The sequence below is a fragment of the Scyliorhinus torazame genome, chromosome 9 (genome assembly GCF_047496885.1).
Source record: "Scyliorhinus torazame isolate Kashiwa2021f chromosome 9, sScyTor2.1, whole genome shotgun sequence".
In the NCBI taxonomy this organism is placed as follows: domain Eukaryota; kingdom Metazoa; phylum Chordata; class Chondrichthyes; order Carcharhiniformes; family Scyliorhinidae; genus Scyliorhinus; species Scyliorhinus torazame.
This window is the reverse complement of record NC_092715.1, coordinates 244,117,332-244,137,060: the sequence shown is the minus strand read 5'-3', so window position 1 is coordinate 244,137,060 and position 19,729 is coordinate 244,117,332. Positions and strand designations below refer to the sequence as shown.

The following is a 19,729-nucleotide window of genomic DNA, read 5'->3' as shown; positions in this document are numbered from 1 at the left end:
GGAAATTGCTTGTGCCAAAACCTTTTAAACTTTATCTGCCACTCAGTTCACCATCATAAGTTGTTCCCACATGATTACTTTCAGCAGTAAATCTGTAGCTACTTAAAACTTTACTGAGTTGCACTAACAACACACAAAGGTATACACATCCTGTGACAACACATGCAGAAACCTAGAGGTTGGTGAAAAGTACATAACTTTGAAGATAGATTTTTTGCATACATCGTTAATCTATTGTGCCTTTGTTCAAAGGAAGCTGCAGGTCATGCTTGGTAAAAGGAAGATAATATATATTTTAATAGAGAATGCATTATTACAACGGTACAAAAAGTAGGAATATAAAGAATACTGCGCAATTAATGCAATAAAGTAAAGGATAGAAAGAAATTATTTTTAAATCCCCCACCTCCCAATTCAGTTGGCCTGTATTTAAAAATACAACCCTCCCCTCCAGTATGAAGAGCTCCTTACAGGAATACGAGTTGGGCATGGCACGAACAACTCCTTTGCCAGGCAACTAAGCCTGACAAATTGTAAGCTTCCAAGGAAAGAGTCAGCCTCAAAAATTTCATCAGCCTCAGTCTGTCCAATTCTGGAATGGGGCCACACAGACTGGTGCCCAGCCAGTAAAGCACAGATTAAGAGGCTGTGAATCAATAAGGAAAGAAGAAACAATAAAACAGGATATCTTCCAAGCTTTTATCTGCTGAACCTCCATGTGTATCTGCGGACTTCCCCCCCAAAAAAATGGAAGGCTTTGAAGACTCTGGCAGAAGCAGCTGCACAACGCAAAGATTAATAATCCACCACCGGTCAATGTTGACAGAGGAAACACTTTTTTTTCTTCACTGCATTTTATTTATTGCTATTCCTGACACGATTCATACTGTTAACAATTTGACTGAAGCCAAGAGTCACTGCCACACATTATAACAGAGCAGTTCTAGATGCTCAACGTTGAAAGTAATTGGAATACTCGCACTTCTTAACTTGTAATAAATTCGACCTTCAGTACAGAGTGTATTGAATTTGATGTTTGCATTTCAGTCCTTTGATATGCAGCTTCCAGGATTGACTTTAGCCAATGGGGGGGGGGGGGGGGGGGGGGGAAAGAGAGAAGAGTTGAACAGCCCTCAAAACAATCCAACTTCACAATTAACTAGAACCAAGCAGATCAGACTTATTAGTACTGTATGTTAACACAACAGAATAACGCAGCAAAACTCATGAACAATGAATAGAATTTATTATTTTTATTTCACATTTTATAAAGATCTTTCTAGATTGTTACAACCGCGCTACCAGGAGTTATTGCTCAGAATATTTTGGGAGGTGTATGTAACAAGATACCACGGTTCCAAGGATTAGCATGAAACTGGGTTTCAAGTACTAAGGCTGATAGCAATGCTCTTTATGTGGATTTTCATTACATCTGGACAATAAATTCACCCTGCATATTGAAAATATATTTCTACAGGATTACTGTGGAGTAACAATGCTTACAATACATAGCAATTGAACATTCAAGTCAGTTAGAAATAATTATGGACAAATAAAACTATTCTTTTGAGTTACATACTTCAAGATTTCATACTTTTCAGGCGCTGTAAGAGTTTGAAAGATAATAGAAAATGTTATTTAAAGAAAAAGCTCCCAAGAAAATTCTAAACATCATGGTGAGAAAACAAGGGGTACATGGTTGCTTGTCGCCTCTAGTTTCACTCTAAAAGAATTGGTAAATATTATATAAATACCTTTTGGAAAATATGGCAGCATATGAACCAAGAGGAATTTAAAACCACTGAATATTTATTGATTGCACATCAAAGGGATAATGGAGCCTATTTAAACAAATTATTTGTCAACAACACGTCCATGTATCCAGGCAATTCATTTGAATAACTTTTTGGCGACTTCTGTTCAAAACTCTCATACCCATTTTAAATCAGAGCAGATGATAGCTGATATTACAAATGTACTACAGAGATGTTCCATCTGCTTTCTTGTCCACTACTTCCTCCAGCCTGAAACATCCTGAGCTTCACATTGGACCACAACTCGCAGGGCACCAGAGATCAAATCGGAGCAAGAGTTGCCTTTGCTGTGGCAGTGGTAAACGCTGCTTCAAATTTGATTAGAATTCTTGAGTCATGTTAGGCATGAAGCAACAGGAAGTGGAGCCCAGTGGATAAAAGAGCACGAGAAAGAGTAAGATGGAGAGCGGAGCCAGGAAGACAAAAGAGCACAAGAAAGAGCGAGACTGAGCGCTTAGGTCCAGCTTGGAGTTTGGAATTCCTGAGGTGACGTTAAGATTCAAAAGTGAAGTGTGGTAGTTGCATCATGATTGGCTGGGAAGGAGTTAAAAAGTGTGGGAATGCAATTGTAAGGGGAATAGATAGGTCTTTCTGTGGCTGCAAATGAGACTCCAGGCTGGTATGTTGCCCCTCTGGCACTAGGGCCAAGTATGTCTCAGCACAGCTAAAGTACATTCTGGGGGAGGGTGCACAGCCAGTTGCTGGTGGTACACATTGGTTACAAAAAAGGAATGAGATCCTAAAAGTAGAATATAAGTAATCTCAGGAGTACTACCAGTGCCACGTGCTGGTCAGAGCAAAAATAGCAGATACACCAGATATGTCGCTGAAGAGGTGGTACAAAGTAAAAAGGTTTCAGGTTCTTGGCACATTGAGACCCAGTACAAACTGGGTTACTCCTGGGCAGAACCGGGACTGATGTCCTATGGGGACTATTTGCTAGAGTGGTTGGGGAAGGTTTAAAATAAAATGGCAGGGGACTGGAAACCTCTACAAGGAGTCAGAGGAGAGGGAAACTCAGACAAGTACAAAAGACAGAAAGGGGAATAAGAAAACCTATAGACAAAGAAATCAAGGGCCAAAATAAAATGTGGCCGCAGTGAAAAATAATAGGAAAAGAACAAGGAATGGTAAAAAGAAAAACCTCAAGGTTCTGTGCCTTAATTCGCAAAGCATTCACAATAAAGTGGAAGAATTAACCGTGCAAACAAATGCAAACTGGTATGATATAGTCAGGATTACGGAGACATGGCTGCAGAGTTACCGGAGATAGGAACTGATCATTAATGGTATTCAGTATTTAGGAAGGATAGACAAAAAAGAAAAATTGGTGGGGTTGAATTGTAGTAAATAACGCAATAGTGGGCAAGATATTAGCTCCGATGATGTGGAAACTGTATAGGTAGAGCTGAGAAACAGCAAGGGACAAAAAACATTAGTGCGGGTTGTATATAGATCCCCAAACTAGTAGGGATGTTAGGGATGGCATTAAATAGGAAATTAGAGACGCATGCGATAAAGGAATGTCTGTAATTAGATTTGCCACGTGTACCAAGGTACAGTGAAAAGTATTGTTCTGCGTACAGTCTATACATATTGCTCCATACATGAAAATTAGAACATTCAATAGATACATAACAATACATAATGAAAATATATAAACATAGGCAGGTGAAGTATACGGTATATAGTGCTACAACTGTAGAGATGATGATTTGGACGAGGGAATTAAATGTATTATCTCCAAATTTGTAGATGAAACAGTTGGGTGGGAGGGTGAACTGTGAAGAGGATGCAGAGATACTTCAGCAGGATTTGGGCAGGCTGAGTGGGCACATGCATGGCAGATGCAGTATAATGTGGTTAAATGTGAGGATATCTGCTTCGGTCGTGAAAATAGCAAGGCAGATTATTTGAATGGGTGCAAATTGAGAGAGGTGGATAATCAACGAGACCTCAGTGTCCTTGTGCATCAGTTGCTGAAAGTAAGCGTGCAGGTAGAGCAGGCAGTAATGAAGGCAAATGGTATGTTGGCCTTTACAGCGGGAGGATTGGAGGATTGGAATAGGGATGTTTCTGTGCAATCATATAGGGTGTTGGCGAGGCCACACCTTGAGTATTCTGTGCAGTTTTGGTGTCCTTATCTGAGGAAGGATGTTCTTGCTATGGAAGGAGTGCAGCAAAGGTTTACCAGACTGATTCCTGGGATGGTGGGACTGTCACATGTGAAGAGACTAAATCAGTTATTCATTGGAGCTTAGAAGAGTGAGGTGGGATCTCATAGAAACTTACAAACTTCTCTAACAGGATTAGACAGGGTAGATTCAGAAAGAATGTACCCGATGGTGGGGGAATCCAGAACTAGGAGTCATAGTTTCAGGATAAGGGGTAAACCTTTTAGGACTGAGGTGAGGAGAAATTTCTTCACACAGTGGTGAATCTGTAGAATTCGCTACCACAGTAAGTAGTTGAGGCCAAAACATTGTGCAATTTCAAGAAGAAATTAGATATAGCTCTTGGGGCTAAAGGGATCGAGATATGGGGGTGGGGGGTGGAAAGAGGTGGGATCAGGGTATTGAACTTGATCAGCCATGATGATAATGAATGGCAGAGCAGGCTCAAAGGGCCAAATGGCATCTTCCTGCTTCTATTTTCTATATATGTTTGTATGCATAGTAACACAGGGAAGCAGTTTTTGAATCTGTTAGTGCTCGTTCTCAAACTTTTGTATCTTCTGCCTGATGGAAGAAGTTGGAAGAGAGAATAACCCGGGTGTTATGCTGCCTGCTTTCCTAAGGCAGCAGATGTAGACAGAGTCAATGGATGGGAGGCAGGCTGACGTGATGGACTGGGCTGTATTCACAACTCTGTAGTTTCTTACAGTCTTGGGCCAAGCAGTTGCCTTACCAAGCTGTGATGCAGCCAGATAGGATGCTTTTTATGGTACATCTATAGAACTTGCTAAGAGTCGCGGACATGCCAAATTTCCTGTGGAAGTATAGGCGCTGTTGTGCTTTTCTTGGTCATAGCATTGAGTGGGTGGACCAGGACAGATTGTTAATGTTTACACCTAGGAATTTGAAGCTGTCCAACATCTCCACCTTGGCACCATTGATACAAACAGGGACGTGGACGACACTTCACTTCCTGAAGCCGATGACCAGCTCCTTAGTTTTGCTGACAATAAGGGGGAGATTCGGCATAGAGATTGGGCAAATCAAATGAGTAACAATAGGGGAATTCCTGGAATGTATACAGGATGATTTTCTGGACCAATACATTGAGGAACCAACAGAGAACAGGTGATTTGGACAAGTGAAATAGGCAAATGTATGACAGTTGCAGAATAACGTGGATAAACGAGGCTATCCACATTGATAGTAAAGACAGAAAGGCAGATTATCTGAATGGCTATAGATTGAAAGGGAAATGTGCAACAAGACTTGGGTGCCGTTACACACCAGTTGCTGAAAGCATGCAGATGCAGACAATGTGTATTGGCCTGCATGGCGAGAGGATTAGAGTACAGGAACAGGGATCTCTTGCTGCAATTATACAAGGCCTTGGTGAGACCACACCTGAAATATTCCGTGCACTTTTGGTCACCTTATAGAATCCCCTACAGTGCAGGAGGTTGCCATTCGGTCCATCGAGTGTGCATCAACCCTCCGAAAGAGAAGGGGCTGGTTTAGCACAGGGCTAAATCGCTGGCTTTGAAAGCAGACCAATTCAATTCCCATACCAGCCTCCCCAAACAGGCGCCGGAATGTGGCGACTAGGGGTTTTTCACAGTAACTTCATTTGAAGCCTACTTGTGACAATAAGCGATTTTAGTTTCATTTCTCTACCTAGGCCTATTCCCCCACTATCCCCATAAGCTTGTGCATTGATCATGATCAACCCACCTAACCTGCACATCTTTGGACTGAGGAAAGGTGTTTTTGCTATACAGGGAATGCAGCAAATGTTTACTAGAATGGCAGGACTGACATACATAGAACATTACAGCGCAGTACAGGCCCTTCGGCCCTCGATATTGCGCCGACCTGTGAAACCACTCGAACGCCCATCTACACTATTCCCTTAGCGTCCATATGTCTATCCAATGACCATTTGAATGCCCTTAGTGTTGGCGAGTCCACTACTGTTGCAGGCAGGGCAATCCACGCCCTTACTACTCTCTGAGATTGAATTGGTTATATTCATTGGAGTTTAGAATAATGAGGGGGAAGTCTCAGACACATATAAACGTCTAGGACTAAGAAAGCGTAGATGCAGAATGTACCTACATAGAGTACATAGAACATAGTGCAGAAGGAGGCCAGTCGGCCCATTGAGTCTGCACCGACCCACTTAAGCCCTCACCTCCAGCCTATTCCCATAACCCAATAACCCCATCTAACCTTTTTGGTCACTAAGGGCAATTTATCATGGCCAATTCACCTAACCTGCACGTCTTTGGACTGTGGGAGGAAGCCGGAGCATCCGGAAGAAACCCACGCAGACACGGGGAGAATGTGCAGACTCCGCACAGACAGTGACCCAGCAGGGAATCGAACCTGGGACCCTGGCGCTGTGAAGCCACAGTGATATCCACTTGTGCTACCACACTGCCCCCTGATGGCAGGGGAGTGCAGAACCAGGGGACACAGTCTAAGGATATGAGATAAACCATTTAGGACTGCGTTGAGGAGAAATCTCTTCACCCAGACAGTTGAGAGCCTGTGGAATTCACTACCACTGAAAGCAGTTGAGGCCAAAACATATGTTTTCACGAAGGAGTTAGATATAACTCTTGCGATTAAAGAGATCAAAGAATATGGGGGGGGGGGGGGGGAGAAACGAGAGAGAAAGCGGAAACAAGTTACCAAGTTGGATGATCAGTCATGACCATTAATGAATAGCGGGGCAGACTCCAAGGGCTGAATGGCCTCCTCTTGCTCCTATTATCGATGTTTCTATGTGGCAAAAAAATCAACGAAATATGACAGCTGACAAAGACAACTGCAGAGATTCTGGAATTGGTGTGTCTGGGACACTTAACAACAGTAACTTTGTAAAAAGTTTCAAATTCAAAATCTGTAAATTGTAGCAAGTGCCCAGAAACATTCACTGTTACTTCCCAGATCAAATTAAATCAAACTCCTGCATAGCTTTGGGTGCAATTTTCCAGTAGTAGTTCCCATACTCTCACCCACGCGACGTCATACTGATGCGAAAATTCCCACATCTGCACTCAGACAAGCCACTTAAAACCATGCATATACAGAATTCAAAGATAGAACTAGGCAGCAAATAACCTTGACACAACATTGGGGTGCGAGGATGAAAGGTATTTCCAATCCAATCCTACTGATTTAATATAATGCCAAGTACTATACAATTTAAATAGGAGGCTGAAAAACTTCTATAAGTAAACTAAAAGGTATTCTGCCAATATTCTTGTGACTCCTTTGTGCTGACTAAATGTTACTACTACAAATGGCAAAGAATGGAACACATAACCATCGTCACCATAATATAAATTACCAGGTCAAGTATAGCACAGAAAAGCTAACAGAGCTCCTTTTACACTGCCTAGTGACGAGACTCAAATCCACCTCAGAACAGCAATGCACTGGTTTCATATTGCGTGGCCTGAGCAACAGTTATCATCAAGATACACGCAGTTGTGTGCTGTGGATTTGTGCCAATTAGGAATTGGGTTGAGGCTGGCCAAACTCATTTTACCTTGCATTTGTCGGTTGTCAATATTATGCAGCAACCTTTTCACCTCAAGTAAATACATAACTCTGCTTCGAACTGGAGAAACCCAGAGCATTAGCATTAAGGAAGAGTAATAGGCTTGGGAAGGTAAATTACAAGTATTGAATAAAATGGGTGTTTAGGTTACTGAGACAGCCAATTACAGCACTGGGATTTCACCAGTGATATTGTTCCGCAGACTGTTAACTGCGCCTCATGGACCACAAGCAGTGCCTGGAGTCTGGCAAGCCTCAACGGTCCAATCAACCTCAGGGCTCTTTACGTACAAGTATCTTGTTGGTTGATCTGATTTTAAATGGATAAATCAACACAAGAATTATTGCATTAACAAATTGAGACGTATGCAGATTCAGACAAAGACAGATTCGAACTTACTATGGAGATTTGAATCGCATATGATGTACCAATGCAGTCAAAAAGTAAACCGCTTCGAAGTTCCAAATTTAATTAAGGATGCCAAGGCTTTGGAGACAAGTATTAACAGAAAGATACCAGGGATGAGGGACTATAGTTACGTGGAGAGACGACAGAGGCTGCAAGTACTCCCCTTATAGAAGAGAAGGTTCAAAAAGACTTGCATTTCATATGGTGCCGTTCACAATCTCAGGGTGCCCTGAAGGACTCTACAGGTGAAATACTTTCTCAAGTTCCACTAACATAACAACTTTCAAAAGGAAATTGGATGTCTAGAACCATAGAATAGAATCATAGAATTCTTACAGTACACCGACCCTCTGAAAGAGCACCCTACCTCGGGATTACTAATAGTCCAGCGACAATACCACTAGGCCACTGCGTCCCCACTCCCCCGCCCAATCACTGTAGCCCCACCTAACCTGCACATCTTTGGACACAAGGGGCAATTTACCATGGCCAATCCACCTAACCGGCACATCTTTGGACTGTGGGAAGAATCTGAAGCACCTGGAAGAAACCCACACAGACACGGGAAGAAAGTGCATACTCCACACAGACAGTTACCCAAGGCCGGAATTGAACGCAGGTCCCGAGTGTGGTGAGGCAGCAGTGCCACCGTGCCGCCTGTGTATACTAGACAAATTCTTTGTTCCTCTAACCTTGATAAAGGAAAATGTGCAAGGCTATTTTGGGCAGGACAGTAGCACAAGTGGATAGCACTGTGGCTTCACAGCACCAGGGTCCCAAGTTCGATTCCCCGCTGGGTCACTGTCTGTGCGGAGTCTGCACGTTCTCCCCGTGTCTGCGTGGTTTTCTCCGGGTGCTCCGGTTTCCGTCCAAAGACGTGCAGGTTAGGGGATTGGCCATGATAAATTGCCCTTTGTGACCAAAAAGGTTAGGAGTGGTTCTTGGATTGCGGGGATAGGGTGGAAGTGAGGGCTTAAGTGGGTTGGAGCAGACTCGATGGGACGAATGGCCTCCTTCTGCACTGTACGTTCTATGAGGAAAGGCCAAGAATGTAGGATGAATCGGACATCTTTTTCGAAAGACAACCTGGCACATTGGGTCAAACAGTCTCCTTTTATATACGAGTCTATGATTGTAACCAAATTCTTCCAAAATACACCAAAACTGTCACAGCCTCAAATTTTAAAACACCATTAAACCCATTTCAGATGAACTTGCAGTGATGTAGCCTCTCCAAAATGATAAATCACAAAGCACTTCAAAGTTCTGGCACGGACTTACTTGGAATGGGGGAGCAAACTAGGAGATTTCCTTTTGCCCTCTTGGAAGAGTTCCAGGACTTTGGCCCAGTGACAGTGAAGAAGGCAATATATTTCAAGTGAGGAGTGGATAATGGCTTGGAGGCGTAGCCAGAATGTAATGAAAACGACAATCAGAAAGTCAGAATTTGGACATTCCGGAGGAGTTTTCCGGCTGATTTGTCAGCGGGACCTTCCACTCCTGCCAAAGGTGAACCAGCGACGAGGGTTTCTAAAAGAAATCCTATTAACAGTGGCAAGACCTTGGGCGGCATGGTGATGCAATGGTTAGCACTGCCGCCTCACGGCACCAAGGACCTGGTTCAATTCTGGCCCGGGTCACTGTCCGTGTGGAGTTTGCACATTCCCCCAGTGTCTGTGTGGGATTCAACCCCACAACCCAAAGATGTGCTGGGTAGGTGGATTAGCCACGCTAAATTGCCCCTTAATTGGGGGAAAAAAATTAATTTATTTTTAAAAGTGACAGAACTAGAAGATCCTGCCATTGGCAGGCCACCTCCCCAACTGAGAAACACATTGATTATGCACTGACCAAACAGAACAAACTTCATCTTCATCCAATACTTTGCAACTGAAGCTTAAAAACCAATATTGAAAGCAGGTTCTTGCATTATACCTGCCCCTACATGTTGTGCATCTTTGATTACACATACAGGCTTTCTGCTGTTGGTCGCAAAATGATTGATGGCTCCATTAATTAAATTATTTAACAAAATTTTGTTCAGCTAATTCTCATTGTTTTCGATGTGGTAACAGAGGGTTGATGAGGGTAATGTGGCTGGTGTGGTGTACATGGACTTCCAAAAGCTGTTTGATAAAAGTGCCACTGAAAGTGCAGCATGGTCACAAAGTTGGGCGAATGACAGGAAACAAAGTTTCTGGTGAACATTGTTTTTGGATTGGAAGGTGGTGTACCGTGACGATCTTAAAATATGTATTCATGACCTGGACTTGGATGTGCAGTGCACAATTTCAAAATTGAGAAGTGTGAGGAAATTTAATGTCAAAAGCCAAAGAGGCTGCTAGAACAGGCAGCACATGACAGATGAAGTTTAATGCAGAGAAGTAATATATTTTGATAGGGAAAGGCAATCCAAAACAAAGGGTACAATTCTAGAAAAGCACAGAAACAGAGTGACATGGGGTATGTATGTGGACAAATTGCTGAAGGTCACAGGGCAGGTTGAGAAAGTAGTTAAAAAGGCATACAGCATCCTGGTCTTAATGGAAGTAGATTGTACAAAAGTTATGGTGAACCTTAACAAAATTTTCATTCTGCCTCAAGTGAGAGTGTGGGTCCAATTCTGGGCACTACACTCTAGGAAAGGTGCAATGGCATTAGAAAAGGTACATAAAAGATATTAGAATGCCTCTAGCGATGATGAACTTGGTTAATTGGGTAGATTGGAGAAGCTGGGCTCTCCATGGAAAAGACAAAGTCGAGAGGAGATTTGATAGAGATGTGTTCAATCATGACGGGGGTCTGAGTAGATAGGGAAACTGCTCCCATTGACAAAAGGGTCAAGAATCAGGGGGCATTGATTTAAGATGACTATCAAAAGAACCAAAGATATCAAGAGGAAAAACCTCTTCACAGGGTGGAGTTCAGATGTGGAACGCAGTGCCTGGGAATTAAAAAAAAAAAGAGGGGCTGGGGCAATTGTGGCTTTCAAAAATGAACAGGATAAGCACTGAACAGAAAGAAATTGCAGAGCTACAGAGAGCGACTAGCCTTGCAGAGAGCCAGCACAGACACAGCGGGCCATATGGCCTAACGCGTTGCAACCATTCCGCGATTCTATAATTAAGCTGCGAATATTTGAAAATGCTGAAATTCAAAGTAAAGCTGGATTCCTGATATGACCTGAAGTTGCCTCTTCAAATCTGTTCCAATTTTATGTTTATACAGTCAAGGAAAACTCAACAATATCAATTGGGTGATATCAGTACAGAAGAAATAGCCCAAACACAAGGCGGTGTGCAAAAGAAACAGATTATAACTGAAAAAGAAAACTGTTGTTTTTATCCAATTAAGGAGCATTTAGTGTGGCCAGCCTACCTACCCTGCACATCTTTGGGTTGGGAGGAGGGCAAGACACACGCATACAGGGGGAAAATGTGCAAACTCCACGTGGACAGTCATGAAGTCGATGGCTTTAATGCAGTGCTTCGAGAGGTTGGTCGTGAAGCGCATTACCTCCATACTCCCAGAACGCCTTGATCCACTGCAATTCGCATACCGCCACAACCAATCCACAGCAGACGCCATTTCCCTGGCCCGACAACTCATCCCTAGAGCATCTCGACAACAAGGACTCCTACATCAGACTCCTATTTATTGACTACAGCTCCGCCTTCAACACCATAATCCCAGCCAAGCTCATGTCAAAGCTCCAAAACCTAGGATTTGGCTCCCCACTCTGCAACTGGATCCTCGACTTTCTGATCCACAGATCACAATCAGTAAGAATGAACAACACCTCCTCCATAATAGTCCTCATTACCGGGGCCCCGCAAGGCTGCGTACTTAGCCCCCTACTCTACTCCCTGTACATACATCACTGCGTGGCATAATTTCGTTCCAACTCCATCTACAAGTTTGCTGACGATACGACCATAGTGGGCCAGATCTCGAATAACGATGAGTCCGAATACAGGAGGGAGATAGAGAACCGGAGTGGTGCAGCATCAACAATCTCTCCCTCAAAGCCAGTAAAACTAAAGAGCTGGTCATTGACTTCAGGAAGCAAAGTACTGTACATACCCGTCAGCATCAACGGGGCCAAGGTGGAGATGGTTAGCAGTTTCAAATTCCTAGAGGTGCACATCTCCAAAAATACTTCCTCAGGAAACAAAGGAATTTCGGCATGTCCACATTAACCCTTACCAACTTTTATAGATGCACCATAGAAAGCATCCTTTCTGGCTGCATCACAGCCTGGTATGGCAACTGCTCGGCCCAGGACCGCAAGAAATTTCAGAGAGTCGTGAACACAGCCCAGTCCATCACACAAACCTGCCTCCCATCCATTGACTCCATCTACACCTCCCGCTGCCTGGGGAAAGCGGGCAGCATAATCAAAGATCCCTCTCACCCAGCTTACTCACTCTTCCAACTTCTTCCATCGGGCAGGAGATACAGAAGTCCGAGAACACGCACGAACAGACTCAAAAACAGCTTCTTCCCCACTGTCACCAGACTCCTAAATAACCCTCTTATGGACTGACCTCATTAATACACCCTGTATGCTTCATCCGATGCCGGTGCTTATGTAATTACATTGAATACTTTGTGTTGCCCTATTATGTATTTTCTTTTATTCCCTTTTCTTTCCATGTACTTAATGATCTGTTGAGTTGCTCGCAGAAAAATACTTTTCACTGTACCTCGGTACACATGACCATAAACAAATCCAATCCAATGACCTGGGTGAAGTGCCCCATAAGGTAGCAGTTCTAAACAATGCCAACCAATAAAAAAACTAAAATGAGACGGTGCAAAATATTAACATCTGTAGTGTTACAAGGTGAGAAGCGAAATCATGACCTACATGAACGCAATTTATCATGTGTTGTAATTTTGAACATATACTCAGATACAGATATGCAGGTTTTAGTTTGAGATTTTCACTGATACCATCATTGTGGCCAAGAAATATCGCTCCTCAGCATTACACACAAGAAAGATATTACACAGAATATATAACATTCCATGTTCGTACCAGCCTCCTAATGGATCTTTGTGCTGTGCCGAGTCAGATCTTAGTCTGGCAGTAATCAGGACACAATATCTGCACCCCAAAACTGGGAGGTGTAAAGATGGTGATAAAATCAGCTGCTCTTGATTATCAAATACATTTACCTTTAGTGGAATGGACGTGTATGAATCATGTTAAGTATTGTTAAGATATACTGCCTCCCAAATTTTGAGCATCCTTGAAATATTCACCACTTATGGAGATGGACCCAGGAAGGATGCTGAACTTGTATTCATGCCCCAGAATTAAGAGATGGGACAACAACTGAAATACATTAATGAATGCGGGGTAGAGATTTTGTGGACTTTTTTTTCCATAAAGGAACATACCAGTATAATATTGCCCCTTCCCACAAGCCTCCAATTTCTTGCTTGCTATCTTGATGGTGCCAACCTTAGAGGTATGGCTCCTCAGGCACCTTACCCAAGTGGCCACTCTTTAATGCTTAGTCTAGGCAACAAGTTATTTTGCCACAGAAAGTATCCCAGTCAGACCTACTAGCCTTTATCTGGGTTAGTATTTTTCTGAAGCAATCTCTAGGATATCAATTACTACCCCAACTAAATTATCAACTCAAACACAGGCTGGGATTGCATTCAAATTGATGAGATAAAAAAAGCCACTGATAGGCAGAGGAAACTGACTGAACAAAGATAAAGGAATCCTGCGTGGATAAAATCAAAGGCTTATTCGCAAAATCAGTCACAAGACACATAGGAACAGAAGCGATGTTATTTAAGTTTACACATTACACCAAATCAGAGGAAGGAGGATTCAAACAATTGGGAAGAGACAATCCAATGGGAACGGCAAAACTAACACTGTGGGAACATGAACTAAATGGCCATAGGAGACTACAGGGCTCAACATTAAAGTGATGAGTCAATTGATAAATAGCTCACTAAAACTAGTATCACAGTGTCAATAAAAAGTAAATCTGCGAAGGTATGTCCAGACCTAGAACACTTTACAACTTGTCGGTATTGCTGCAAGAAACTTCAGATTCAAGGGACACAGGCTGAACACTGAAAAGGAGACAGGCACAGTTTACAGAAAATACTTCATATTCAAGAAGCTGGAAATGTGTTGAAGGGACAGTTCTGGGGTATAGGTGCTACAAAAACATTTGAATGTATAGTTGCAGGGTGTTAATTTTGGCAATCAAAAGTCCTTTTTAAGTTACATGCTTTACTACTACTCCCCTTTCTGCTCTATGTGACACAGCACATATTCATTACCTATGGTACATATACATGACGTAATATGGAGTTAGATCAAGTGCTCCAAAATTCATTATTTGGAGAGTCGCAATACATTCTAGGTTAGTGCTTTAAGTCTAACCAATGAAGAATAGAGAAATGTTAGGACCGAGAGAAAATAGATAAATAAATTTTGGGTTGCACTGGAATAAAAATAAAATTGGCTTAAGCTAAACAAAATGAAATAAGTCACAAAAGGTTAAATTGCAAAATAACTATGCAACGCCAATAAGAAATGAAGTTTGTAAGAAATGGACTTGACAAGATAAAATCTATCAAATGAAACTAGTTATCGAGCCAAATGCAGAGTGAAAATTGATGCCAGGGTGAGAATGGCCAAGAGAAAGCAGTTATCTCTTATACTTTGCCAACATTTTGAAAGTACCCTGAGGAAGGGTAAGAGACGACAAACCAAAAAGACCATCAAGTGCTGTGGAGCACTAAATAGCACAGGTAGGACAAGGCTAACAAACTGAAAACAGATTTATCTAGATCTTGGTGAAACTGAACACCTGTTCTATGCTGCAACACAAGTCGAACTTGATTTTTCAAGTTATACATTCAAGTCAAGCAACAGGATCTCAACCAATCAGACTCAAAAATGCAGTTTGGATCAAGAGACGTCCATAAAATATTTTGTAGTGCACCACCTGCATACCCCCCATGTTATTCACCATTTTGAACTCTAATGGAACTCTAATCACAATGCTTTCCCGCTCGCCGGATCAAAAAAACAAGCACTCTATTCCTAAAAGAATTGTGGATGTACCTATACCAGGTAGATTGCAGCAGTTCAAGAAGGTGGTTCACCACCACTAAGGGCATTAAAGCCCACATCCCATGAAAAAACATGTAAAAAATTAGTTGTGATTGTATCTTCAGTGTGGTTGTTGCTCCTGCAACTTACTGAAAAACACTTCAGCACCTGAGAGAACGGTCTAAAATTCACTACAATGAGTGGGTGAAGATATGCCCTTGAGGCGAAAACATTTAGCTTACTTCAAGAGCAGACACCTATTGATTCAACAATAAATATTTTCAGATTCCACCAATAGCCAGAGGTTGCACTCATGAACTGAACTATAGCACAGGAACAGTACAGAACATACAAGTTAAATGGGTGTTAAAATGCTAGGTGAAAGGATGTTTACAAGGACAAAGCAATACTGCACTTAAGTATGCATTCAATTCTTCAGTCTTTAATGCAGAAGTTGCTGAATCAGACATGCTCCTTTATTCTGAAAGTTGTATGTTTACAGAACCTTTGGAGAAGGCTGATGTTGTGGATTGGTGATATACATTTCAAAATTAACACAAATCAAAAGATATGTCACTTGGCACAGCTGGTAGCACTCACGTTGAGTCAGAGAGCCATGGGTTCAATTCACACTACAAGACATCGGTATATAAACAGACTGATTTCTGTGCAGTACAGAAGGAAAAAGTGCATCCATTCTTAAAACAGAACCTCTATCTGCTCGTTTAGGTCAATCTAAAACACCCCATAGCACTTAGAAAGAACAGAATTCTACTGGTCCCCAGGTCGACATTCCTCCCCTCAAGCAACCTCAACACATCATCTTAATGGGACATTCTGCTGAGTGCAAGCTGGCTATTCTGTCACTACACAAAGTGCAGTTGGTCATTTGAGGCAAAATAAAGTTATTTTTTCCGCCTTCGACGTTCCCACCACACAAACGGTACTACTTCAAGGAACAGCTCCACTTCCAAGATTTTAGAATCAATCTGGTTTACTTCACGAGGACGGATTTCAGAGTAGTACCAAAACAGTTTGCATATGAGTGTTTGGAAACTGCAACTGATTTTCCTTGCACAGGCTAACAATTCCAATATATAGATTTATTTTATTTCCATTTGTTGACTCCAATTCCGAAGAGAAAGTAACGAGTAGGTCACTATTTTAGGGCAGCGTGGTGGTGCAGTGGTTAGCACTGCTGCCTCACAGCACCAGGGACCCAGGTTCAATTCCATCCTTGGCTGACTGTTTGTGCAGAGTTTGCACTTTCTCCCCAAGTCTGCGTGGGCTGCCTCCGGTTTCCTTCCACAGTCCAAAGACATGCAGGTTAGGTGGAATGGACGTGTTAAATTGCCCCTTAGGGTGAAGTTACAGGGCAGGGGATTGGGACTAGGTAGGGTGGTCTTTCAAAGGGTCGGTGTAGTCTCGATTGGCCAAATGGCCTCTTTCTGTACTGTTGGGATTCTATGATTATGATATATCAGACATCAAAGAGTCAACATTTCATATGTTGGATTGGGTAGACAAGTGGCAGATGAAGTTCAATGCAGAGAAATGAGGTGAATCATTTTGGCAGGAAGAATATAGAGATAGTATAAAATAAAGGAATAAAAAACAGGATCAAAGGAAACTCAGTTTATATGTACACAAGTCATGGACAGTGGCTGGGCATGTAGATAGAGCAGCGCATATGGCATCCTAAGTTTTATTAATAGAGACACGACTACAAGAGTACATGTTGAATTTGTGCAAGACACCAATTAAACTACATTTGGAGCACTGCCTCCAATTCTGGGCACCAGGAAGGACGTGATGGCATTGGAAAGTACAGAGGAGAGGAGATTCACAAAAATGATTCCAGGAATAAAAAAGCTGCAGCTAGGAGGATGGATTGGAGGTTGGATCTGTTTTCCCTTGGAGAAAATACTTAATAGAAGTATTCAAGATCGGAGGGGTATGAACAGGGTAAATAGTGAGAAAATGACTCCCCATCAAGAATACATCATGAACTAGAGGACACAGATTCAAAATAGTGCACAAAAGGAATAGGAGTGATGTGAGGGAAACTTTTTTTCACCCCGAGGGTGGATGGAGTCTGGAATGAACTTCCTGAAAGGATGGTGGAGACAGGTTCGACCAAGGTATTCAAAAGGGAATTGGATTGCTTTCTGAAAAGAAAGAATGTGTACATTATGGGGATAGGGGAGTGAGATTAGGTAGAGTGCTGTTTCAGCGAGCAAGAGCAGGCCGACTCGGCCAAATGGCCATCTCTCTGCACTTAAACATTTAGTGATTCTGTCAGTGAACGTGTCCAGCGATCCGATGTTTCTCAATAATGCTGCAGTGATTATGTCCAAATGATTAAATCAGTGTGGATAGAGCATGATCATACTAATTAATACAACCATTCCGGCAGACAGTTTTCATGATTCTCTTGCTGCCTTCCTGGACCCGTTTGCTCCATACATCCTCACAGGGGAGGGGAAAATGGGCAGGATACGAGTAAATCAGTGCAGTGGACAGAGTTGGGTGGAAGGAAGCTTGTCTGCCGCTCTCATGTATTCACATGGGATTATTTCACGCCCCACCTCCCACCCACTGGTAGCCCATGTGTAGAAGTCAGATAGATCAAAATACTGCATGCATGCAGAAGCTGGAGATCTGAAACAAAAACAGAAACAAAAAAAAGGGCTGGAAAATATCAGCAGGTCTGGCAGCCTCTGTGGGGAGAGCGAGAGGGATAGACGCACTTAAAAGAGTGTGAGTGACAGACACAAAAAGTTTCCAGTCTGACATGACTGGGTCAGATCAAGTGGGAGAGAGCTTGGCACCAATGTGGTCGCTGTCTTGAGTAGAAATAGTGAGGAGTCGGGCCATCCGAAGGAGGAGGATGGATTTTAGATGGGGCTTTTTCATGTCGACATGTGAACTGATGCTGGTCCTCATCACTTGGTTAAATCCAGCCCCCAGCCCTGCCATGTCAGTGCCCAACGTGGGGCAGAGTGCTCGCCTCCCTTAAAGCTCACTCACCTTGACAACAGCGTCAACTTCTGCTCCAGCATCATCTCCAGCTTCTGAGCCTGCCTGGAGAGCCAGTGGTCCACGCCGTGGAGCCGGTAGCAGCTCTCCAGCATCAGCCTGAAGTCGGCCACGAAGTCGGTGATGCCGCCGTACTGGTTCTGCTCGAACTTCTCTTCCATCTTGTGCAGCCAGACGGGCGGCCGGTCGCCCTCGGCCGCCTCCTCCTCGGGCCGGGCGAACGGCGCCGTCAGGTTCTTGTGCTTGTCGAGCAGGAACTCGCTCAGGATTCGCCGGCCCTGCTGCACCTCGTAGCTCGGATCGGCGGCCTCCTGCTCTCGGTCGCTCTCGCCGCCGTCCTGCTGCTGGTCCGCGAGCTCGGGAGGCGGCGGCGGCGGCTCGGCCGCTTTCATACACCTGCCGCCGGGAGCGGCCGCTGCACCCGGCCCGTCCGGCTGCCTGGCCAGTCCGTTAGCTCTGGGCAGCCGGCCGCTGGCCGAGCGCGTCCTGGGCCCCGTCATCTCGGCCCTGGGCTCCTCTCCTCCAGCCCCGGCCTCGGGGCCCGGCTGGCTGCTGCAGCCCCTGTCTCGGGGCGCTCGCCGCCGCTGCTGCTGGTCGTCGTCGCCGCTCGGGCCTCCGTCCCGCGGTAACTCCCCTGAACTCGAGTCCGCCGCCGCTTCTTCCCCGGGGCCGCTCCGCTCCTCTCCCGCAGGCCTCGGCCTCCTCCTCCTGCCCGCCTCGTCCTCGGGCCCCGTGTCGTCGCGGTCGGCCGCGGGCTCATTGTTCGGTGGCCGGAGGGCGGCTGCGGCCGGGCCTCCATCACCTTCACCTGCCGCCGCCGCTTCCATCCCGGCCCCAGGCCTTGGGGAGTGAAGCCGGGAGGGGGGTGGGGGGAAGAGGGTGGATTGACTCAGGCCCCGGAACCGGGCTCTCGCTCCCAGCCCCTCTCTCCGCAGTCTCCCGATGGGGGTGGGTGGGAGGAGAAGGGGAGGGGGGGGTTGGTCTCCTGACTCGGCCTCTCGCCCCGAGCTCGCTTGTCGCTCGCTCTCTCCCTCACCACTGCGGCCTCCGGCGGGCCTGGCTCCGCTCAGCTGTCCCGCCCACTCCCATTGGCTGGCGGCCGCCTGATTGACAGCGACAGACCGCAAACCATTGGCTGAGGCTGCGTGATGGACGGGGGGGGCCGTTCCGCCGAGAGCCGCACGCCATTGGCTGAGGCCGCGTGATTGACGGGGAGGCTGTCCAGCCGAAGGCCGCACGCCATTGGCTGAGAGACGCCCCCGGTTTGATTGACAGCTGCCGGCCAGAGCCAGGCCGCGCTCCCATTGGACGAGACGGTGCTCGCGCGGAAAGGCGGCGGCCGCGCGGGGGGAGGCTGCGCACTGGAAGCACCGGGAGAGCTTTGCAACCTGTCCGCAGGGCTTTACAAGCTTCATTGCAACAGGCAACAGGCACGCAAATAGAAGGCTGATTGCAAGAAGTAGGATCTGGTAAAAATGCTGCTTGTTGCATTAATTCGAGTTCCACTCGTCCAGGGGACTTATTACAAATATTATCCATTTGAATTGCCACGTTCTGCATCCCGATTATGCACCTTCCAGATTGCCCTGCATCTGAGGAATTATCTCCCACCAACTTTTTAAAAGTTTTGCAG

General features: G+C 44.7%; 1 protein-coding gene across 2 annotated transcripts in view; it reads right to left on the bottom strand.

Moving 5' to 3' along the window:
* Positions 1–19,137, bottom strand: part of LOC140429778 (uncharacterized bromodomain-containing protein 10-like) — a 105,997-nt gene extending 86,860 nt beyond the window's left edge. For both annotated transcript variants that reach the window (XM_072517223.1, XM_072517224.1), the window contains exon 1: positions 18,088–19,137. In XM_072517223.1, the coding sequence (XP_072373324.1) occupies positions 18,088–18,923 (836 nt within the window). In that variant the 5' untranslated portion in view covers positions 18,924–19,137. The remainder of the gene's footprint in view (positions 1–18,087) is intronic.
* Positions 19,138–19,729: the final 592 nt, after the last annotated feature.